Source organism: Lampetra fluviatilis, chromosome 3 (genome assembly GCF_964198595.1).
Source record: "Lampetra fluviatilis chromosome 3, kcLamFluv1.1, whole genome shotgun sequence".
In the NCBI taxonomy this organism is placed as follows: Eukaryota; Metazoa; Chordata; class Hyperoartia; order Petromyzontiformes; family Petromyzontidae; genus Lampetra; species Lampetra fluviatilis.
The window spans coordinates 20,799,004-20,825,104 of NC_136277.1; the positions used below are offsets into that span (position 1 = coordinate 20,799,004).

The following is a 26,101-nucleotide window of genomic DNA, read 5'->3' on the forward strand; positions in this document are numbered from 1 at the left end:
AAATAAGTTGTGCATTAGGAAACACTCCCCAACGTTATTCACATGACACGTTAGAAGATATTTGAAAGAAAAGAAAATGTATTGGAGAAATTATTGCATACACGTACGTGAAGAAAGTATTCACCATACATATGCTAAGGACACAGTCATCGTCAGCCAATGCTAATGGGCTGCAGTAAATGATTGAATCAACTTAACAATGGCGGCGTGAAAATCGGGCTGGAAATACTCAAGAGCAAACACAAAGGTCACGTGCAACAGGACAGATGTCACGTGCAACAGGGTTTGGGAAAAGAAAGAAAATCATTGTTGGAGAGACACAGCTGGAAAACACAATGGAGTATCACCATTGGAACCTCCTTTGCCAGTAGCAAAATATGATAATAGTTTGTTTACCCTTTTATCTGGCAACAAAACTGACACCTGTTTTTTGTTTTGCATTCCGACTGCAGGTATTGTGGTCAATGCAAACATGACTCCTTGTAAAAAAGGTGTCAGTTTTGTCGCCAGATAAATGGGTAAAAAAAACTATTATCACAATGGAGTATGTTTACCTAAGGTCATTCTTGAAAGTGAACCTGGATCTAAATTATGAACTTAAGAAGTGAATGAGAGCAGGCTGGAGTGATTTTGATAACTTGAACTTAATAATGAAAACGCAGCATGAAACTGTGTTTGAAGAAGACATAAAAAAAATCTGTACATTATGGCATGGGTCGGATCTCTGGACAATCGCAATAAAAATGTAACAAAAGCTGAAAAATAAGCAAAGAAGCATGTTGAGGTGCCTGCTTGACATTGTACTGACAGCAAGCAAGGAGGGACACATGCCTCACAGAACGACCACGAATTAGAAGTTGAACTTTATATTCTTAGGTTTTTTCGGTAAAGTCACGTAGGTAAAACATTAAAATTAATAAAAGTAAAATAAAATAAAAATCACGACGTTTCGGAGGCAACACAAGCTTCCGTCTTCAGGTGGAACCGTCACAGCCACGACAGCTGTATCAAGTAACTTTCACTGTTTAGGAAAATCATTTGGGCTTGGGCAGGACACATCACTGGAAGCGAAGGTGGCGATTGTCAAGGCTGCTGATGGAATAGTGGCCAAAGGATGGATCATACCAGAGATGAAAACCATTGCAGGGATGGCGGGATGAGATCAGCTCACTTGCAGGAGCAAGATGGATTGTGGTATCACGGGATCATGAGTGATGTAGACGACTTGAGGTGGGCTTCATCCAGCAGTGGATATATCGTGACTGACAATGATGATGCTATGTAAATAGTATGCAAGTCACATGCTAATGATACAATTTAGGCGAATGGAGTGTACACAGCTGTACAGATGAGATATTTTTTAAACAAACAATGCCAATGAGACAACAAAAACTAGACAAAAAAAACGAATAGATTATTGAATGAAATTGCCACCTTGCATTGTTGACCCACCAGCCGGGAGAGTGATTACACCCCAAGTGCATATGCGTGGTTTCATCATTACATTGTACACATGTTATTCACTTGAACACGGTAGGGCCTACGGAGATACATGCTCGAGTCAAGGTAAAGGTGCAGCCCTGCAATTGCTTTCCCACACCACGACAGGCAGAAGGGCCTCCGCTTGAGGGAGGGCTAGAGAGTCCATCTAGAGGGTGCTTGGTCTACTCATCCACGCTGGCCTGATGTCTTGTTAGAGCTGCGAGTACTCACACTTTGACCCCCCACACACAACTCTCCAATCAACTCACTCTAATCGTAGAGTAAGTGTAGCCACTGTATATCAGAACAGCGTTAATTTTCATAAATTAATTGTGAGCATTGTTGCAATTTGTTTTATTGTTTAAACAATGTCACCAAATTGTCCATTATTGTCAATGAAGTAAAAGCTTAATAACAGCCCATTACCACGATCATTAACCATGCCCTAGAGCAGAAAAAAAACAGGAGGTTAATGTTACAGAAAATCCTGCTCCATCAAAATAACGTTTTTCCATTACCCACCACGTTAGCATATAATAGGCCTCATTTTAATGTTACAGGGCATGGTCAATGATGGCAGAATGCTGCCGTGGTGTCATGGTTAGCACACTGGACTTGCAAATCCAGAGGTCCACCGGTTCAGCTCGCAAATTGGGGTGGCAGTTGAAAACAATGGTGCAATTTTTTTGATTATCCACCCGGCAGCATAAACGGGGACACCACAGTGAGTCGAATGGCAGGCCGCTCCTGGTGGAGTGCAACATGAATTACGCCCCACCACTTCCAACGCGTCTGACCAGAGTGGAATAGGAGGCCAAAATACCCTTCTAGACGGGGGTTCCTTGAAACCTTCCTCTAGTGGAGGCTCTTATGCCAGCGGTGATGTGAGCAAGATATTGCAGGGCCCTGTCACCCAACTTACCGGGCGAGGCATTGTGGGTAGAGTGTTCATCTCGCGATCAGACAGTCCCAAGTTCAAATCTCGGTCAGAGGTCAACTCAGATGTCCCTTCAAGGTTGATAGATTCACTTATATTTCATGGGACTCTGCACACTGATTGTCACCCCTGCCATAGTAATGTGATATATTTGTCTGTGGCTCAGGGCCACTAACAGAAATGAGCACCACCAATGCTAGCCTGAGCAGGCAAGCGCGGTGGCATTTAAATAAAAAAATGGGTATTTCACAATAATGTGCAGCATCGATTTGTTAACGTTGAATCATAAACACGCATGCAAGTTAGAGACAACATTGACTTAAAGGAGTATATTGTCTTGGGCAGAAAAATCTTACTTGAAGGCAGCATTACCGGTGGTTGTGACTGGAGAGAGAATGTCAGTAAAAGGAGGGAATGCGCCTAAAAATGTTGATATACGGAGCGAGTGAAATTCGGCCATTCACAGGAGCTACACGGATTGTTGCATTGAGACAGCGCCGGATGCAGACGTTAATCCAGCAGTAGTTAGATCACGACGATGACGCAATAAGCTTAATCTTAAAGGCAATGGTGCTTATGACCCGTGCAGCGTCGAGTATCCACGACATCCACCACAAACTTCAAACCGGATCGATTGTGGCCATTAATTAATCAAATTCATAGAATAGGGGCGTGGGGGTGTTGCGGATGAGTAGTGAATCTGCAGTGATCACGTGTGGACATGTTGGTGGGCATGCTCTGCGTTCACACTCGCGAGTGTCGCGACTGCGCAGGTTTTTCTGCGGTTGTGCCGTGCAGCCCTCCCATGTGCTTTTGGGTTGTGCCGCCGCGGGTTGTTCGGCACTTGACATTTCGTTCCACTTGTGGGGGAGCTTCTTCATATATGTATCTGTGTTGAACTTCTTTTGCACCATATATATGACCAATCGTGGATAATTGGAGGTGCGGGGGAAGGACAACAAACCAAACACAAAAAGCAATTCGAAAAAAATTGCGGAAGGAAGAGCGTTCCAGACGGCCGCAGAAGCGCGTCTGAGAGCGTGCGATGCAGTGACCGTCTTTCTTCGACGGCTAGCCAAAAGTCGCTGCTAGCGAGGATGAGCGCAGTTCGCATGACGGTTTATGCTCCTTGATGAGCTCACCGAGGTATTGCGGTTCATTTGTGGCGAGCACTTTGACTGTAACGAGCATGACCTTACATCGCGTTCCTTCGTGCGCCAGTGTCCGACAGTTGAAGGGGAGCGCTCACCTTCGCTGAGGGGGTCCAGAGTGTGGATCATGAGCTGGAAAATCCCGTTCCTCATGGTGCTGTTGTGCAGTGAGGCTGAGCTGCCCCCGCGCTGCAGCTGTGGCTTGGGCTTCGAAAGAAAACAAATCAACGAGGGGGCGATGTGTCAACAACGTATGCGGCCAGATTCATGCCTAGGACACAAAAGCACAGTTCGCCCTTTGCCGTTCTCTGGTCTGACACTGGTGAGACTAGGCCACACAGAAGGCTGTCTCTGGTGTAGGCCAATCAGTTTCAAAGACAATGCCATGTTTTATCGGAGCATGTTTTGTTTGCATGTTCACCACAAGTACGTGTGGTTAATGCAGGACTTGATTCCTTGCTAAAAGGTTTATATTTGGTGTTTGAACATCTTAACACTTGTTTATTGCCAGAAAGGGTAAAAGCGATTCTTATTTTACATACAAAAGCAATATTGTCGAAAAGGAGTGTAAAATACACCGAGCATCTCATTGTTTAATATTCTGGAAATCACCTTCTGATTTTCTCTGTGTTGTAAAGGATTCCAATTAAAATTCGGGAATCACTTTCAAATTCGCCGTATTCATTTTTATATCTGAAGAAAAAAAGAAAATGTTGCTTCTGATATACTCTAAAGCAACTCAAGATTCATATGTTAATTTATGGTAATTGACCACCGAACAGATATATCTGCAAAATAATTTATTTAAAGCACTTTCAATTAAGGGATAATTATTTCTATGTAAATAGACTGATTTGTGTATGGCTCTACAATCTCAGATAATTTATCGTGTGACCAACTGAGCTTTATTTTCACACACTAGTCAAATGGTGCAGTGCCATCGTAAATTGGTAACACAAATGTATTTATTCTTACGGCATAAAATTATAGCAGAATACCACTACAAAACACCAATTTGCAGATGTCACTTACTACAGATGGAATGTATCCACCTGAAGACGGAGGCTTGTGTTGCCTCCGAAACGTCGTGATTTTTATTTTATTTTACTTTTATTAATTTTAATGTTTTTACCTACGTGACTTTACCGGAAAAAAACCTAAGAATATGAATCCTTGCAGTCACGAAAACTTCAAATCTAGAATGTATAAAATTGTTTTTTTATGCATAAAATGTAAGAGAAATGAGAGCGCTGCAGTGGATTTATGATATCCTGTTACAGCGCCATGGGCAAGGAATGTAAATATTCTCTGCGTGAACTCTTAATTGAATGACATTTCCGAAGAATCACACTGAACTCTATTAGGCTCTCAGTACAAGAGTATAATTCAGAAAGAAAAAAAACATTAATTTGATTTCACTCAGTTGTTAAGTTGGAGCTCATTTATCAGTCTTGTACACATTATTAATAACTGAACAGGCAGACCCAATTTTACGGGTTCCACTACCTCACTTAATACGATGACATGACATGTCGACTGGTAGGACAGCCAGCTGCTGGAGTAAAACCCTTTTTTTCCCTGAGGGGACATGTCTCGTTCAAAAACATTGACCCACAGGGTCAGGGTGGTTTGATTGCTCCGGTACCTTGAGTTTAGTTTCGTCCACTTCATCACTCATGTTCGTGCCGTTGCTCATCTAGAAGGCATCAGGAAAACCATTGCAACACAACATGGGGAGAACATTAGAATGTAAATCAATATGCTGCAATGCAACACACACACACACACATTATACACCTCACAATAATAAACACAGTCGATATTTGGCGGCATGTTTTCGTGTGCATATGGTGAGCGGTAGTGCAGTGGTTAGCGCACTCCGCTACGAACCTGGGGAACCCAAGTTCGAATCCCGCTCACGGAAACTAACACCAGTGACAATTAAATTTCGATTTAAATCTTTCGTGACTACAGGGATTCATCTTCTTGGTTCTTTCTGTAAAGTCACGTAGAAGGGAAATAATAAAATAATAAAAATAAAACATAATAACTCAGTTTAATTTTTATCATTTTATTATTTCCCTTCTACGTGATAATAATTATGTTATATTTTTATTATTATTTCCCTTCTACGTGACTTTACCGAAAGAACCAAGAAGACAGTGACAATTATTTGAACTGGTCCTGGGCATTCCCTAGGTCGATTCAGCATCCAATGAGTACCTGGTGTGTGAACATCGCCACTCGGGAGACAAAGGTGGCGAGGTGTGGTTCTCTGGCCACCCGCTAGCCCCCCTCCCCGTGTGCATGTTGGTGCTTGCTAACAGCACTTTCCCCAAGAGTCTGTATAGGGAATAGGTGCACTGATAGCAACCTGGGTTCGATACACGGCCACGACCAACAACATATAATGAGCTGGTCCTGTAGCCTCCTCTAAATCTGACGAGCCTTAAATGAGTATGTGAATACTGTACGTGATGTGTCAACAGCAGCACCGAGGAGACAAAAGCAAGTGGACAATTGTGCTGGCCACATCAACTCCATCGGGCGATGTGAAAGCCTTAATAGGTGCTCACTAACAGCACTTTCTCCAGCAGCCTTGAGGCTACGTGGAGAATTGTTGTGTTGTCCTGGGTGTACGTTTCAGGGTCAGCTGCAAGTGGTACACCCAGCGGCAATTGTCACGGTATTTAAAACCTGACCTGGCCCTTTACGAGCTTCACTCCACACAAACCATAGCAGATGCACAATTGGAAAATTAAACTCACTCCAGTGTCACAGTGTGCGACTGTGGTGACCCAGAACAGACCATACAACATATAACGACGCAATGCCCGATCCACAAATTCGAAGGAGACATGATAGTGATACACTCTGCTGCTTCTGACTCGGTAATTTGGCTTGACCGCCTGAATGTGAAATTGTCGTTGTTGATCTGTATCTACATGTAAGCAGTGGCGGCTCCTGCAAAATCTCTCAGGGGGGGCAAATGTCTGGATGATTGATAAGGATAAGGTCCACCCATGCAATGGATAAATTAACAGCTTAAGCATATAAAGGCAACTTCACTTCTTTAATATTAATGAAAAATAAAGTGACTCTTACAATACATCTTGTTTGTTTCTATACTCACTATTAAAACAAACCACTCAAGTTTATTTTATTAAAGATTCCACTAGGTGGCGACAAATTATATTGTTGGATGAAACGTGCTTACGTATGATGACGTAAACACGTATGATGACGTAAGCACGATAGGGCGAGCCCTCCCGGAAGCCATAGAGAATGCATTGCAGTGCTCCCGTTCGAAAAAAAACATCTTTGAATGTAAGTCTATGGGGCCACTCGGGGCGATTCTCAGCTGGAGGGAAATCGCCCAAAAAGAGGCGGTACTCCACAGAACGTAGCATGACGCTGATTGGACTATATCCAGAGGCACAGTGACGGCTAGCGTGACTCTGTGGTTGAATGACATTGGTGGTGCGTCGCCGAATCGCCCTAATGAAGAAACCGCCCCTGCATGTAAGTATGTTGAACTTATTTTACACCGCCGTGCGAGGCCAACCGTGCTAATCGAAGGTGTGTGAAATAGGAGGTACATGAACCATACGAAAGAAGAGACTAGCTTGATAACAGAGATATTTTTTGGATTAGATCGCTTAAATATAAACGTGTCGTTAAACCCTCCACCATCCGGCGAAGCATCATACTTGAATTGTAAATGTTGTGGGTTTACTCTCCAACACACTGGTGTCCTGAACTAGTAACGAATTGCCATATTTAGTTTACGTTACAAATCGTACTAATTGGCTGTGTCGGATGGTGGCGAATTTAACGACACATTTATGTTTACGCAATCTAACCCAAACAATTGTGCCACCTTCTTCCCGATCGCAACGAAGGCAGGGTCATTGATTGGCCACAATTTGTCACGGACCTTGCTTTTAAATCTCGATTTAGACGAACATGCTTGCGTCACTGCATGCAACTTATCAAATTGTTTTTTAAACGTAAACAAATGTATAATACTGCGTTATTATTATTATAATTCGGCCAACATAATTCATTTCGCACCTGTTTTTGATTAAAATTCCTTAGTTTATTATGCTCAGAATAATGTCAATTGATGATTAAAAAACGTTGTTAGTTTTTACATTTCTATTCGCTTGTCAGCTGTAAGGGCTAAAGGTATTGTTATTTCACGCATATAAAAGGTCCCTGTCATGGGAATGTGGAATCTTCACCAATGGCTCAGGAACATAACTTAAAAAAATTAACCCGTAAAAACAAAGTTTTTCACTATAAATCCTTTATATGCGTGTTCAATGTGCCACAACCCAGCCCACATTGGTCTTTGAAACGGGCGGCTAGAGTCCTCTCGTCCTCTGGCTTGAGATGGCTGCCACCTATGGGTCAGATGATTGTCTGCCACCATTAAGCAATTGGTAATTAAATATAATTTTGTTTTTCCTAAAAGGTGTAAAATTTAGGAATTTTTTTTCACGAAAATACATTGTCACGCACAACGATTGGATCACGGGAAGTGGGTTAAAAAACGACCGAAAGATTTGCATGGTCGTAAGCGAGCAAGCAAGCAAGTGAACTTAATATAAAGGATTTAAAAAAGAACACTGCCTCGTTGCTCCTGTGAGCAAGCAGGACAATTTCTGTTTGACTTGAACACGTCCGACTGGAGTCATCCTCAGCCTTGTCACGGCCAATTTATAAGACCGCATTCTGCCATCACAAATTTGTCACTGCTTATTTCCCCTTCACCCAGGAGGCACGCGATTTAGATAATGCACGTGGAAACTACATGACGCCGCACACCTGTTTCTACTAATCCTTTGAGGTTATGCTCTTTAACATTTAGAGCTGCTCACAGAAGAGTCAACGTGAGGAAATAGTGGCGTTCATCTCCATTGGTGCACCTGAGGCAGTGTTGGAAAAACTCCACATTGCAATGGCAGGAACCACGGCAACACCCATGGCAACCATCAAAGGTTTGTACACGAAGCCATACAAATATACAAACACAGACATAATTTCAACCGTCATGAGGGTTACAAACTGAGTAGTCATTGGAAAGATGTGATTAACCATGCAAAAAAGATGTAACTACACGTATTTGGACCATCTTATTTGACAGACAACTATTACAGGTTATTGATAGACAGCCAGTTTGTTGTTTTACCAGTTTTAGTTTTTACTTGCTTTTCTTTTTTCACACTTTTGTTATGTATGCCATGTGTTAGTTACAAACCGCACCTCTCCATAACAAAGGCTCAGTCCTTTGTTATGCAGTCTACTCTTGGTCTTAAGCCTCACCTTACCATATTAATAAAAAAGTGTGCCGTTCCTGGCCCTTCCCCCCTCAACCATTATATACAGTATACGGGGTAGCATTTCTTGTGATCTCTCATTTACTTGATACAGCTGTCGTGGCTGTGACGGTTCCACCTGAAGACGGAGGCTTGTGTTGCTTCCGAAACGTCGTGAATTTTTTAATTTGTTTTATTTTACTTTTATTAATTTAAATTTTTTACCTACGTGACTTTACCGAAAAAACCTAAGAGTATGAACCACTGATTACTTCACACGAAGAAGCACTGCTTTTATTGACCCAGAAGGGAGACTCCTGATCATCCCATCAAATTTAGAACCTTATGATCATATATCAACCGAGCATTCTAATGTCTCTTTCCGCTTAACGTTCACGTGCATATGTCAGAGTAAGGACGAGGACTAAAACGAACCACCTGGAAATGCCTCTTGAAACCCCCTTTGCAACATCTCTCCATAAACAGTTTGTCGCGAATGCATGGGTTTTTTTCTCTCTCTGTTTGTTTCGTTGTTTGCATCCCACTGGGATTCTTGCACACAGCGTTGGTGCACGGTGCTTTTTGTGGAATATTTTGCTGCCTTTTCCTGGATTTTCTGTTTGCACATAGTCACACAGTCACTTTAAGATGTTTTCTTGTTCGTGTTTTTGTTTCGTGTTTTTGTTTTTTCGTTTGTTGCGGTTGCACCCGATTCAAGAGCCGAATGGCTCACAGGGCTATACCTAATACATGAAAATGAAAACTGAAACTGCTGTTTCCCACCCCCAACTCTTTCTCTCCTCAATCTTCGGTTGTTCACACGCGTAACTATGGCGACTGCTCGAGGAAACGATTGCAAATGGGGTCCTCTTCCTCCTCCTCATCATCATCATCTTCATCCTTCAAGCACGCGCTATTTTGTCGGAGCAAGAACAAGGTCGCGGGAAAATGAAAGCGTTTATCGGTGGAATGGACACACACACAAACAGTATTTTGATCAAAATAGTCGTCGCCATCACCGTCGCCACCATCATCATCATCAATCATCGAGGACTTCCTTTCGCCGGGTGATGAACTCGTGGAGACGACACTTCTCCTTACGCACTCTTACACAAGATGCCACGGTCGACTGTGACCCCCCAAACGGGTTTGGGCTATCGTGTGCTGTGTGTGGTGTGTGTGTGTGATGTGTGTGGTGTGTGCAGTGTGTGTGCTGTGTGTGCGTAGTGTGTGCTGTGTGTGTGGTGTGTGTGTGTGGTGTGTGTGTTGTGTGTGGTGAGTGTGGTGTGTGTGGTGAGCGTGGGGTGTGCTGTGTGTGTGGTGTGTGTGTGCCGTGTGTGGTGTGTGTGTGGAGTGTGTGGTGTGTGTGGGGAGTGTGTGGTGTGTGTGGGGAGTGTGTGGTGTGTGTGCTGTGTGTGGTGTGTGTGGTGTGTGTGCTGTGTGTGTGATGTGTGTGTGTTGTGTGCTATGTGTGCTGTGTGCGGGGAGCGGTGGCGCAACGGTTAGCGCGCTGAGCTACGAAACCCGGCGGCGACCCGAGTTCGATTCCCGCTCACGGACAACACAAAGTGACAATTATCTGAACCGGTCCTGGGGCCTCCCCCTAGGTCGACTCGGCCTCAAATGAGTACCTGGTGCGGCGTGTAGTAAACGTCGCCACTTGGGGAGACAAAGGCGGTCGGGCGTGGTGCTGGCCACCCACCCCCCTCCGTGTGCCGTGCCGGCCTTCACACGCGCTAACGGCACTTGCCCCAACAGTCTGTTCCAGGCTACACGGGGGATCTTTGTCTTTGTTGTTCCCACGCATCTGGTCTTCGCAGTCGCGCACGTGAGTCATGGCGACAGCGAACGGCACCGACCGCCACTTACACGGTCGTCAAACCGATGCGTGCCCACTCCCAATGTCACTAAAGCAACTTGGCACGGGACACTGATGACAGCGCTGATGATGGCGATGATGGTAAACGACCTTCCCGATCATCATCACCATTATCATCATCGATGGTGGTGGAGACGGGAGTGATGACAAAGGCAGCGGCGATGAGCATCGATTTCATTCGATGAAGCTCTTTATTGCACAGCGTGACCTTCTCACGAAACAATACGTGGAGTTGAAGTCAAGGCCCTACAGGATTTGTCGATTGCAACTTTCCATTTTTGCTCATTGTAATTGCCACGCAAAGCATGGGTTGTCACTAATTATTTATGGCGTACTGCACTCTCCACACCAGCAGAAGGGTAATCCGTCACATTCTATTTGCAACTTGATGGAAATTTCAAGCGTGTCCTGCAATCATCCCATTAATCTATTACATTTTCCAGAGGAAACTCAGCCAATCGATAGCAAATCCTATCCTGACCGCGCAAAAATTGATAAAGGACAAAGATCCCCGTTTAGAATTTCAGACTGTTGAGGCAAGTTGGTGTTTGCGAGCACCTGTTAAGGCCAGCATGACGCAAAGTGCACCGCACCAGATCGCTTTCATGTTAAATGTATACATAAGGGGCCGTCCATAAATGACGTCACGCACCTAGGGGGGGGCAGACATTTGTGACGATGTGTGACGAGGGGGGGGGGGTGAGAAATGTGACGTCACATCAAAATGCGCAACTTTAAATAAATATAGACAACACGTTCTACTTAATTAAATAGACTTTTTAATAAATGTTTTCTCCTACAACATCAGAGTGCAGCGCCACATTAAATACGCACTACGATGACAATAGTTATAAAGCAATTTGAACCATCTTCTTGGTTCTTTCGGTAAAGTCACGTAGAAGGGAAGTAATAAAATAATAAAAATAAAACATAATATTACTTCCCTTCTACGTGACTTTACCGAAAGAACCAAGAAGATGAATCCCTGCAGTCACGAAAGCTTTAAATCGAAATTTGAACCATGTTTTATATATTTTTTGGGGGGGTCTGACTTTTTGTGACGTCGTGTGACGAAGGGGAGGGGTCCAAAATCGTCCAAAATCGCGTGACGTCATTTATGGACGGCCCCTAACATCTCAGATACCGACGTCAGGGTGTGTGGACATTGCAGGAGGCTTAGGAAAGGCGCTGAGACCATTCACCGCTGATGATATGTACTTGCCGAGGAATCGAACTCAGGTCACTGGGTTTGTCCGTGTTTTCCCAGGTGATCTAATATTTGGGATAATCCTGGGATTTACCCGTCGCATGATAACAATTATACAAATACAGCACTCAAGATTATGCATTTACAAATAATGATCCCCTCTTCCGGGATTTGTTTTGTATCTCAGAAGTGGCAAGTGCACGAACCACTACCTCACCACGCCCCATGACACCAATACCAACAACACTCGCCATCCGCCAACGAAGTGACGGTGGCGTCACCACGGCGCCTGTGCCAGGCTAGGTGCACTTTCCCATGACAGGCGTACACACACTCACACACCACACCATGGCCCTCGTTCGCCATGTATGCCGATGAAACAGCATTAACAGGACGTGACGAGTGGACGACAAGTGGGCCTCTCACGTGCTCTTTATGGGAAGAGAAGTAATGTCTACACGAGAGACATAAAGGAAGGGGCTGTGTGTTGTTTGTGAAGCGGCAGTAATTGGGAATAAGGAGCTGTGAGTCATTCTCCATGTGGGCGTTCTTGTGAGTGGTTGTTGATTCATGCATCAGAGAGATGCTCTCTCCCCCGAACATATACAACCGCAGTTGCCCTCCCTTTCCATAGAGGCATAGACAGTCATCATTGTCGTCATCATGATCAGTTATTGCCAATCCACTGTTGGATGAAGGCCTCCCCAAGCCGCCACCATCTCCCACGATGCAATACTCCAATGTAGTACCCGCACACGAGCTGATTTCATCAATCAGGAGACGCATTCCATTCCCTTAGTTTCCACTCCGTCGTTATTCCAGAACCATCTGCGACCGTCTCTTCCAGTGATCAATCTCCTGCCCCTGCCTACTTACTTTATTACAGCTTGCCTGATGTCATTAACCTGCATGTATTCTTCCTAGATTTGAAGTTTTCGTGGCTGCAAGGATTCATACTCTTTGGTTCTTTCGGGAAAGTCACGTAGGTAAAATTTTTTGCCCATTGTCTTTCACTTACAGATGAATCAAACTTTAAGAGAGCATAGTCCAAATCGGAGAAAAAACAACATAAGACTGTACAGTATTATCAGATACTAAGATTTGACAAAGTGAGACAGATTTCGATGTAAAGCTTTCGTGACTGCAGGGATTCATATTCTTGGTTCTTTCGGTAAAGTCACGTAGAAGGGAAGTAATACAATAATAAAAATAAAACATGATAACATAATTCTCACGACGTTTCGGCCACAACACAAGCAGCCGTCCTCAGGTGAAGACCAGGTCTGTCGAGGCGACAGCGTCTAAATGAACCACTATATTATTTTTGCTCAAGGATAAGACACTCCATACATTATAATGCATCATAAGGTTTGCACTCATTAGACACACAAAGTGCTTGGGACAAATCAACTCGGAAAGGAGCAGAAACCATCACGCACACTCCTCGCAGTGGCTTTTGGCTCGCCATCCAACAAAGACGGTCACTGCACCGCACACTCTCAGATGCACTTCTATTAGATGCAGTCTGCGACGCTCTTAAATAAAGACTGGCAAATTATTTCTTTAGAACTGCTTGTTGAGTTTAGTTTGTTGTCCTTCCCCCGCACCTCCGATTAGCACGGTTGGATACATACAGTGCAAAAGAAGATCAACATACGTTACCGCGGCAAACTGGTTGCAAAACACTGCTGTACCGTACTGATGAGTCCTAGTAAGGACACCGCTGTACTTGTCGATCTCTGTCTCACTGCTACCCGTCAGTTTGGTCACATTCGCTCATATTTATAATGGTGGTGACTTCAGGCAAAATTACCACGATGCTCACTGCTGCTCACTGCCGCAAAGCCTGCCTCTGCGAACCACTTATACACTGTGGGGTCCATTAGCTTGGCTCATGCCAACTAATATCAAACATGTAAACGGCGATGCAAATCATACTCTTTAGTTCTTTCGGTAAAGTCACGTAGGTAGAAGAAATAATAGATCACGACGTTACGATCGCCACAGAAGCAACCGTCTTGAGGTTAGAGAGGAAATCTCATCATTAGAAAATAAAATAATAAAAAGAAAATAATAATAGTGCAGGCCGGAAAAGCACAAGTTAGGGGTCGTCTCTTTCTACAGGTCATCAAACCTGCACGTGTTGGAGCTGTTCACGGTGGGAACCACGCTGTCTGCAACACCAGCACCTGGCAAGGCCCCACGGCCAATGGGAGCACAACCATCCCCTCTCACACAACCATCCCCTAACTACCAGCCACAACTCCAGCTAATCCCTACTCTGGCGAGTACTCCCCGGCCATCTCCTAGTAACCCAGTCGGCCCTTGCCCCTGGCAAGCTCGTTCTGTGCCGTGAGTCGCGGGGGCTGCTACACGACTACGGGCAGCAAGAGTCTGGACCCGAACTGGAGGAGAGAGTTGGCAATTGCAAACAGGCGAGGTAGTGGGCCAACTTGGTTTTCATGAACAATACTTGTGTAATAATTCTTCAGGAGACGGCTTCGGAATCGGTCCTTTTATTCCACTCCACAATACACTTTGCTCACTCACTCTCCGTTGCTGGCAGACAACGGAGAGAGGACAGACCACGCACTAAGTCCCCACCGCGCACGTGGCAACCCCAGCCCCCGTCCGCGCGTGACCATGCTCTTGTCAGTTCCAGTCTGCTCTCGATCGTTCTCCCTCACTCGCTCTTAATACCTTCGTCACGTGGTTCCCCCAGCCAATCGTTCATGGACAGCTTCGACCATCCTCGATGGTTCCCTGTCAATCCCGGGACCACGCCCCTCATCCGGCTCCCCATTGGCTGGGGCCCCGAATGGCTAGGCCAATCACTCCTGATGACCTGTCGTGATGACGCATGGGCCATGGTCCCTATCTCAACCCTTATTGGCTACAAGCAGGACCGGCAAGCCAATCCCCACGTGAACCCTCTATGGCTGTTATTACACTTGTAATCGCTTTCATAACGTACCGTCCCTTGACAAACCAACTATCGTACACGCATCCTTCGCATGTCTTCCTTAATCACACTGAGCTACCAAATGTGATAATTCACCCAGCTGCTGCACCGTTCGTTACCTTTGTCCTAAACCACCGCACTCAGTGGCCACATGGAAGAGCTGTTCTTTGAGGTCTAACTAAAAAAAGAAACCGATGTCGCGACACACGGTTGGAATGCTAACAGAAAATGGTTCCTCAATGTTGGAGCAAATCTAAGGCTGGCATTGTCATCGATGTGTCAGCAGTACAGCCAAGAGATCCGATGTTCACCGTGCCTGTTGTGGACCAAACTTTGGCACGGAAATATATGATGCAATTGATATTAAATAGTAACGATAATAATAATTCAGCGAAGAAAGCATCACAAAGTATTAGGACCATGATAATACGTTTTTACCCTTTTATCTGGCAACAAAACTGACACCTTTTATTAAGAAGTCATGTTTGCATTAACCACAATAAAAGGTGTCAGTTTTGTTGCCAGATAAAAGGGTAAAAAACCCTATTATCATATTTTTCTACTGGCAAAGGAGGTCCCAATGGTGGTATTAAGACCATGTTTCAGGAGGGTCCTGTGTTGGGATGTTTGATCAATACCATTTATGAGTGTTTGGATTCATGTGGGCATAAACTGGAGTACATAGAGAACATACTATGGGATAACACTCAAAGCTCCTCACAGATAGATTCAATCCAAAGACTCAGTCCAGCAACTGGACTAAATCTAAGAGCGGACTACGTCCATTGTCATACTGCCATCTCCTGGCACCTCAAGGTTATAGCCACACACCTACAGCACCTGTTATGCACTGGTGGTCACCGATACAAGCACCAACTGAGGCTCGGGATCCGATCACATCTGGCGCATTCAAATTGATTTCCGTATAGGAATTTACGTGAATTACACATCGATCGGTACAAATAAAAGAAGCAAATTTCTTTCATGACATCGCGAGAAAGCCATCACCTCAGTTACCCTTTCGTTTGCATGCCCACTGTGATAAATTGTTACGTAAAGCGTGCCCGAGATTAGAAGAGAAACCCCTTCGTGATTGGTGAGCCACAGCCGCGGCTGATTAGGGCTAATTAGGGGTTACAAAGACACACGCTGGGCTCTCCAGTTCACCTGCGAAATCCCATGTTACTTAGGCAAGCACACGTGGCCACTTAGCGGCTACTGGCAGGCTCAGATCATTCATTGAGCGGCAGTTCAGTGCCAGTGCTGCTGAATTACTCGGGGACCTCTCAACGGCCGTTGTGCCGAGAGGAGCATGACAAGAACGGACGTGTGGATATCTGGAACTTCTTCGACATACGTTTCCCCCCCCCCCATCTCTCTCTACACTCAACTCTGCTGTCATCTATTAAAAGTGGCCCCTAACTGCAGAGAGCATAGTTGGTGAAAAAAGTGGTTACCGCTGCACCTTAATTGATTACAGCAGTTTTATGCAATGGTTATATAAGCAATACGATGCAAATTCACTGGAATCTACAAAAAATCAAGTAAAGTTTATCATCATCACCAGTCATGGTTAGTCCGCTGCTGGATGAAGCCCCACCCCAAGGCACTGCCACCTTTCCCGATGAGACTATTGAATAATTATCGATCTCGCACCTGCACGTGACCTGATTACACCGATCCATCTCCTCGATGGACATCCTCTTGGATGTGTTCGATTCCTTAGATCATTACGTGCACTTTAAATACTTTGTACACTGTATTTTTCGGATTATAAGACGCTCTGGAGGGTAAGACTCACCCCCAAACTTGTGTCCGGTGGCAATGAAGTCATCTAAATCTGATTACACAACACACACGCGGCTACCGGATTAAAAGCTGTACCCCCAACCTTCCCTTCAATATGAATGGGGGGAAAAGTGCCTAAGTAATATGGAAAATCTGGTCATTTTTCAGTTTTTTTTCAATGACTCCATACATTGAATGTGTGTGCAAGCAGTGTAACACTTCTTTGCATTTCCACAACAACCAATGGTGAAATGGATGTAAACACATGCACACACAAGTGCATACACGACCAGGGGAGTAATGGTGCAGTGGTTGCTGTGGACCCGACAAACATGGGTTTGTTTCCCAGCCGTGGCCAACATCAGCGGTGAGTGATATCTGACCCATTGCTGGGCCTCCCCTTTACCAGTCTACACCCTGACTTGGAGTAGGAATTGTAGGCATACGGCACTGCCACAAGCAGAGTACAAGGCATTCATAAGCATAATCATTATAATCCTATGACACATTCCTGCGGAGGGAGCTGGTAGGAACGTTGGGTTGCTCGGTCAATGGCCAGGGTCAACGGCGGCGTGGTGTATTCCGCAAATATGCCCGACTGTGAGGGCGGGCACAAGCCGGCGTGAGAAGGTTAAACGTTGAGTTTTATAAGGGCACCACGGGGTGAGCAGCCCCTCCCCACCCAGCCCCATCCCTCCCACCCAGCCCCTCCCCACCCTCCCTCCCCTCTCCACCCAACCCCACTCCTCCCATTTTTGGATGCACGACGGACGGACACAATAATCTCCTGTGGGCTGGTTTAACCAGGAGGTTCCTACCAGTATTACTGTACTCTGTATTACTATAATCTTACCAAAATATATATATATTGTATATAAAATATATTTACAATATATGCAGCATATAATTTGTAAAAAAAAAAATTGCACTGCTTTTTGTGTTTAGTTTGTTGTCATTCCCCCGCACCTCCGATGAACACAGTTGGCTCCGTACGGTGCGAAAGAAGTTCAACACACGTACATACATTACGGACGTGGTATTCCAATATAATTTCCAGGACAATGTTCCAGCCTGTTTTGGTTGAAGTTGGTGGATGCACACGTAGAAACATTGAAATTGGTTGTTCTGGCTACTTGCCTCTGTGCACATCATTATGCTTGTGCGACAGGTTTCGCTGCATAAAGCCACTGCAGAATTCTCTCTTATGCACGCACATTAACCCTTTCCCGTTGCGAGACATCTGCAAGTCGCAGGGTGGGTCTCGTCCACAGCTAAATCTCGGAATGCACAAGCGCGTTCATTTTATTTACAGACGCATTGCGTCGCTGTTCTTACAGACATTGTACTCACCGCAGGGAACTCCATGACAGCTGGTGCCATTCCGGTGACGTACGTCTACACATGTATGTACATCTACGTCATCGGTATTTAACGTACACGCACGTGTACGTACACATACTTCATCTGAACGGAGTCGGAAGAAAAACTGATGACGTACAAGTACGTCATCGGAATGGGAAACGCTTAATGTGGCGAATGCTGTTGGAAGCTCTCAGTTTCGGTGTCGCTATGTGCATGTAGCTGTTGATATCCGTGTGGAGAATATAATTAATTTGCTACCGCTTTCGGATCACTCTTCTTGTCGGTGAAAAACCTCGGATAATCGGATGAATGTAGCGCTTCTGGGAAGACTGCTTTCTGGTTGACTTATCTGAGGATGAATGCAAATAATGATATATCTATGCCACCTCAGTCATTTGTTATGCAGTCTATTCTTAGTCTTAAGCCTCACCTTACCATATTAATAAAAAGTGTGCCGTACCTGGCCCTTCCCCCCCTCAACCATTATATATACGGAGTGGTATCTCTTGTAATCTCTCATTTACTTGATACAGCTGTCGGGCTGTGACGGTTCCACCTGAAGACGGAGCTTGTGTTGCCTCCGAAACGTCGTGATTTTTTATTTTTTATTTTACTTTTATTAATTTTAATTTTAATTTTTTACCTACGTGACTTTACGGGAAAAAAAACTAAGAATATCTATGCCACCGCTTGTGGGCCACTCCTCTTATCCGTGGAAAATCATGGATATTAGGAAGAAGCCACACACATATACCGCACAGTATTAGGATTTTATTTTTTGCAGATCAATTGGGGTTGAGGATAATCAGAGACGCGGGCAACAGGGCCGCAGATGATCGCAGCTTCACGGCTGCACCGGGAGGGTAAATTACGTCTCAAATTGGAGCTCGCAATTTGGCGAGATGTCATCGCCAGTTAATGATGCTGAGCAGAGTTAATGTGCTCTCAAGAAGCCAAACTCAAATAATAATAATAATGCTAATATTTTCCACAGAATGTAAATTCACGTTACCGTAGCAACGCAGGCTTTAAAGGCCAAAGTGGCAGTTCTCTTCACCATGGTGGTGGGGAGGGGATGGGGAGGTGGAAGAGGAGGGGGGGGTAGCAGGGGCTTTTGAAGGAGAACCGAGGGGATAGGGGGTTCGGGGAGGTGAGATGAGAGAAGGCAAAGAGGTGAGCCTGAACCACTTTGTTTTTTTTTCTGGCAAAGATCACAGGTTTGCACCATGTTCTCGCGACGTCACGGTTGTTTCGTGGCTGAAAACATGCATGGCGAAACGAGGTTGTGTCAGACAGAGTGACAGTTTGGGTTCCATTAGATGATTAGAGAGTTCGGTTTCAGTGAAGATAAAAACGGATTCGTTTGTTTGTTGCCGAGAGGAGAAAACGGTGCTCAGTGTTTTGCTTCGCTGGTCTTTCCCAAGAGGGCGGGGGGAGGGGGGTGGAAATATCTCCCAAATGGTCGCTACTTCTCTTCATGCAAAACCTGTCTTCTCAGAGGTAATGATGCCACCACCGCGCTGGGAATAAACCACGTGTAATTGGTTCCACACAACAATGAGTCGTCAACACAACCCAAACAGCTTATTCCGATAAATGAGATATTCATACATTTTTATTTCGTGCACATCACGTGCGCAGAGATTTATCCAAGCAGTGCCCCGTGACGTGTAATTCAGTACTGCAGTAATTGTTTGAAAGTCAACTGAAAGCAACTGTTAATGTAATATATCTACAGCGGAATTCCTCTTAACCGTTACCCGGTTATCTGTGATGCCTTTGATCCGCAGTAATCCTATTGTCTAAACTAGCTTTTATTTTACCAGGTAAGGCGCACTGAGCAATATAGCTCTGATCTGGCTACAAATGAGAGCTCAATGAAGTGGCTTATCACGTGGAAATTTATAACAGCCAAATACTGTAAACGCATGTTTATTCTAAATGTGGAGGGAAACACCGGAGGACCTGGAAAAAAATGAAATAGGGTCTGGATCGAACCCACAACCTCGTGTCTATCAGGCGAAGGAGTTAATAGCTCTGTTATCCAGGGTTGTCAACGGGTTTGTCCGACCCCACATTGTAGAACGGCTTCCGATTATCTGCAAAGTTTTCATGGATAGGTGGCATCGTGCAACAGATTCATCTTCTTTTCGCAGTAGATTCGCAGGTAACCCCCTGGATAATAGGGACCCCCAATATTTACACATCACAGTGAATTATTTGCACCGAAGCAAAAATTATGAATATAAAACTTCAAGATGGCCTTGGTCTATATTGGAAAACTCTGACGAGTTGAAAACATTGTTCGCACCGACGTACATGGTGCCACCTGGTCTCAGCCTTCTAATCCTGAGCCTCTGAACTCTCCGTCAGCACTTGGCCTACACAGAGAGCTGCTGCTGCAATGTGACCATGATGTTCAGGTTCTTTTAAGGTCTCACCCATTCCCATCTCTATTACCTCATCTCTCCCCATTCCTAGGATTGTCACCTCTTGAGGTGCAAAAAAACCAGGACATATCATAAAAATGCCTCACAACACATGTAATGTCTTGTGTTATGCAAATGACAAAAAAAACCGGGACTTTAAATGCTACAGACTTCCAGATTTTCCAGGCCAGCTACCTCACCAAAAGGATGATGTCCTGGGAAAACCTTTATTTGGTGATGCTGCGATTGGTGACATTGACGCACAAGCACAAATAAGAAAGGGACGAATGTGACGAATGTATTGACGAATGCGTTCAGTTTTTTTTGCTGGGAAAACCAGAGCAAGTGGCAACACTATCTACACCAGCTACCCCTGTCTCCTGTACGACGGCCGCAGATGCGCTGCTGCGGCCGTCTGGAACGCTCCCTCTTCCTTCCGATATTAGGAAACCACTGGAGTTATGCACTTTTAAATCTAGATTGAAAACTCATTTTTTTACAACCGCTTTTTGTGTTTAGTTTGTTGTTCTTCCACCGCACCTCCGATTGGCACGGTTGGCTACGTATGGTGCGAAAGAAGTTCAACATACATACATACACATTTTATCACCATATTTCATTATTTTTCATTAGTGTTGAGACGTTTTTTTCTCTGTAGTCTTTGGGTAACCCCTCATAACTGTTCCTTGTCATAACATAATGCTGTTGGCGGTATGCTGCATACATTCAAATTTACCTAAATGTATGTACCGTGTTTAAGTGGAACACTTGATTTTCACCAGTGTTGTTGTATAACACATTCAGATACAAGTTAGCACAATTGAATACCAATTTGTATTCCAATTGCTAATATGAATATATGGTTGAGGGTTGTATTTAAATATTGGCTATTTTGCATTGAATTATACCATTGCTTAAGAATAAAAAATACATAAATCCATGCAGGTTTTGTACTCTCAATAACAATCTTAAGCAATGCTTAAAGCTAGTTAGAGTGTGCAGTTCAGTGAAAAACCTTGTGATATGACTCCTATCTACTCCTGTGATAAGATATTTTAAAACACCTTAAATTCTCAGCAGAATAACTTACGGTGGAGAGGAAAAAATCTTAAGCTCCGTCTTACATTTCACATATTTTCCAAACTTTTATTTAAATCGTTTATCTATTCACTCATTTTCGCCGGAACACCAACGTGGACGAGTGCAACATGTGCAATTACTGGTTACAGCATTTTTGACAGTGTCATCGCATAAGCTGTGTGATTTTATAATCCTTGAAGGTAACCAATTTTACCAACACGAACTGATTTTTATTATTTTTCATCATTTTATGCGAGACTGAGGTGGGATACAGGCGGGTGAAAAGAGAGGCATGGATATATATATACTCTTTGGTTTTATTCGGTAAAGTCACGTAGGTAAATAAATAAATGAAAAACAAATAAATAAAATCCTGAAGACGGAAGCTTGTGTTGCCTCCGAAACGTCGTGATTTAATTGAGTTCTTTTTTTACCTACGTGTCTTTACCAAAGAGTACGAATCCTTGCAGTCGCGAAAACTTCAAATCTAGAAGGCATGGATGTAATTAGTGGGGGGAGTGGGGGGGGGAAGCATTTACGGGTTGCATGCCTCGGGAACGCGAGAACTGTAGAAGCGGTACGACTAGTCGGCGTGCCTGCACGTGACGTGCCTGCACGTGACGTGCCTGCACGTGACGTGCCTGCACGTGACGTGCCTGCACGTGACGTGCCTGCACGTGACGTGCCTGCACGTGACGTGCCTGCACGTGACGTGCCTGCACGTGACGTGCCTGCACGTGACGTGCCTGCACGTGACGTGCCTGCACGTGACGTGCCTGCACGTGACGTGCCTGCACGTGACGTGCCTGCACGTGACGTGCCTGCACGTGACGTGCCTGCACGTGACGTGCCTGCACGTGACGTGCCTGCACGTGACGTGCCTGCACGTGACGTGCCTGCACGTGACGTGCCTGCACTGAGACTACAGTAAGTCTAAAATCCAGTGCACGACCCCCAATGCTGACCCCCAGAAAACATCTCGGGATTTACATCCCCATAATTAGCGGTGCCCTCAACAACCGTTTGAGCAAAGCATTTTGTTGCGCAAAAACCTTTGGTCACTGAGCCTGCTTCGATAACACTGGTCAACAAAAAAAAACATTTTTTTCTGGCCTAAACTTTTACAGCTGTTTTAGACTAATTTCAGGGTGCTGATTCCAAATCTGATCTCAGATTTGCTCTATCACATCTCATTTTTATGCTATCGGCAAACCCCATTTTCATTGATTTTACCCGAAATTAACTCTGTCACTTATGATTGCAAGTTGTTGCGAGTCAGTGACTGCTTTAGTGTTAAAATATGGTGCTGTATTTTTAGGATAGTATGTTTATAATATAATTTTATGTTGATATCCACATTTATTTAATATTTCTCTTCTGCAGTTTTTATTGAAAATGCAATATTTGATATCTCAAAAACCTGATGTGATAGACAAAAACTGATGCCAGATTTGGAATCAGCACCCCAAAATTACATTAAAATCGTTGGAATACCTTATGCCAGAAAAAGTGTGTTGACCAGTGTAATATTCAATCAACTCCTTTACGCTGCCGAAAGGTCGTAGGCTCGTGTTCTCAACATCGGCTAATATGCAGCAGTATCGTGACATTCTGTTTACTGAATAGATCCCATAATCATTTATCAAGGTCAGCAGACGGCACGGCCATTCTTTCCATTTGGAGTTAGGGGCCGTCCATAAATGACATCACACGATTTTGGACGATTTTTTTACCCCCCCCCCCCCTCGTCACACGGCGTCACAAAAGTCAGACCCCCCCTCAAATATGACGTCACAAAGCTCTGCCCCCCCCCCCCAAAAAAAATAAAACATGTTTCAAATCGCTTTAAACTATTGTCATTGTAGTGCGTATTTAATGCGGCGCTGCACTCTGATGTAGTAGGAGAAACCATTTATTAAAAAGTCTATTTAATTAAGTAGAACGTGTTGTTTATATTTATTTAAAGTTGCGCATTTTGATGTGACGTCACATTTATCAAACCCTCCCTCCCTCGTCACACACCGTCGCAAATATCTGACCCCCCCCCCCCCCCCAGGTGCGTGACGTCATTTATGGACGGCTCCTTAGATCTATTAAGAAATCGTGATGATGTCTCCACATCGTTGGAGACGCCACATCCCGTTACTAATTAACACAATTTCGTACAAATTTTCAAAAACAAATTTGTCAAAATGTTGATTTGATTCGTCTGCGTGGTGTAGGGTTATCCTTAAAAGTTGGCATAATATGTACATGCTCTTACCCAAAATAAACCAATCATTAACTTTATGATTCATATGTATTTGGTATAAGCCACATACTGTATCTGCCCTAATGTGTTATGTCTATATTCAAGTACTTGATACAGCTGTCGTGGCTGTGACGGTTCCACCTGAATACGGAGGCTTGTGTTGCCTCCGAAACGTCGTGATTTTTATTTTATTTTACTTTTATTAATTTTAATGTTTTACCTACGTGACTTTACCGAAAAAACCTAAGAATATGAATCCTTGCAGTCACGAAAGCTTCAAATCTAGAATTAATGTGTTCTGTCTAAACCTGCACCACCCCACAGAGCCCGACACATTGAATTGTCACGTGTACACATTTAACGCACCGGTTATAATTGTTTCAGCTCGCCAGGAAGATGAAGGACAATCCTCACAACCATCCTTGCCAGTGTTCACTCACTTATTCAAGTTGAAACATTCTTAGAGGATGTTCCATTCCAAACAAAACACAAAAATCATGTTGAAGTAAACACATTCTCACAGGAATCAACAGGATTACTTTGGCACCACTGAGTCATATAAACAGTTCACATTGTACCCACAGAGTACAGTCACCGTTGTCAATGGTGTGGGCCTTAAGCAGGAATTATTAATCACCCCCCCTCGCTTCCCATGTATAAACTCCTAGTGAGATGACAGAAGAGATGTGGATGAGAGACAGGGATGTCGCGAGATCAGGCAAGAGAGATACAGACGAGACAGAAATGTGAAGAAGTCGACAAAAAGATGTAGTGAGGTGAACGAGAGATGCAGACAAAATGGAGATGCTGAGAGATTTTTTATTTTCATAAGGTTTTCACATTTTTTTTTAATTTGAATTGGAGCTGATATTTGCTGCACCACTATATATATTTTATGAACCTGGGGGGCACCTTGATCTGCCCAAGGCCCTACGTTTGTTAAGTTTACTTATACTGATAGGAACGAAGTGAACCAGCCTACAATAGATTATATCGTCCGTCCGTCCGATGTCCGATTAGGTGTAGCAACATCGCCCCCTACTGCAAACACTTGGCAGGACCCTACAAAAACCTTTAGACTCAGTGAGGCTTTCCTGGCTAAACAAGTGTAACATTCCCTTATAATTCCCTGAGATAGTTTTTAATTAAAACATTTAAATTCAAAATTAACTCACAGCGGCCTAAAGCCTACAGCTAGGCCTAAAGCCTAGAACTAGGCCTCAAACTCTCCCTTCGTATCGTACCCCCGCCATTTAATTTTATTATAGCCATTCATTTGTTCGTTCCTACCAGCCCACCCCGCAGGGACCTGTTTCCCAACGCAACCGCTGATTGTTTTGTCCAAGACAGATCGTGCTTCGAGTTTGGTCAGATGTCGCTGGAAAGCAGATGTTTCGGTTCGTAACGCTTAACCTCTGGTTCCGCTGGAGAGCACTGTACCGAGGACTGTACGGTAATCCCCAGGTTGAGAAGGCGCGTTCCATCTGCAGTAGCATGTCCCTTTCACTAACAGCATTAGCGTGACTTAAAACCCTAATCACAGACGCTTCAACACAGCCTTGTCTCAGTAATCCACGTTGGGTGGCAGGGAGTGTTAAACAAAATGTACTTTTGCAATGCTGTTTGACTATTTAAAAAATTCGTGTTAATGTTATGGCTTTTTTGTGGTTATACAGAGTAGCTTAGATTTATTTATGCAAGTATATGCATATGCTGGCCGGTGGTTATACAGAGTAGCTTAGATTTATTTATGCAAGTATATGCATATTCTGGCCGGCAGGATAACTCGTAGGCAAGTAAAGATTCACTAAAGAAAGGATTAACAATGATTTGTATGCCGATACATGTATTAACTTGTACATGTAACAAATGATTAATGATTTATGAAAATGACATGCAAATGTGTGTGGTGGTTTGGAGAGCCTTTCAACCAGCAGCGAATTGATCATTGCCGATGACGATGACGACATGCGAGTGTAATGTCAATATACTTACAGACCACTAGAACATTCACAACAAGACAGTACAAGGGGGACAAAAACATTATCAGTGTTTGAATAAAACCGTGACCCTGAGTGGTGAGAATACAATGAGTTTCCAGGGGAGTGATTCATTCGTTACATATCTCCACGTGCATTCCACGCGGTCGCGCGCTGATTGGCCGTCGACGGAGAGCGGTTGAGTTCGGGAAACAACGCCACGTGCTCCCATACTCCAAAAACAGTGGAGCCCCGACTCTCCCTCCTTTATCT

At 44.2% G+C, this 26,101-nt stretch overlaps 1 protein-coding gene across 1 annotated transcript in view; it reads right to left on the reverse strand.

The window, feature by feature from the left end:
- LOC144950066 (sodium/potassium/calcium exchanger 2-like) overlaps positions 1–26,101 on the reverse strand; it is a 77,501-nt gene that overhangs the window by 25,868 nt on the left and 25,532 nt on the right. Inside the window, 2 exon segments of the mRNA XM_078880070.1 lie at positions 3,669–3,777; positions 5,216–5,266. Coding sequence (XP_078736196.1) covers positions 3,669–3,777; positions 5,216–5,266 — 160 coding nt within the window.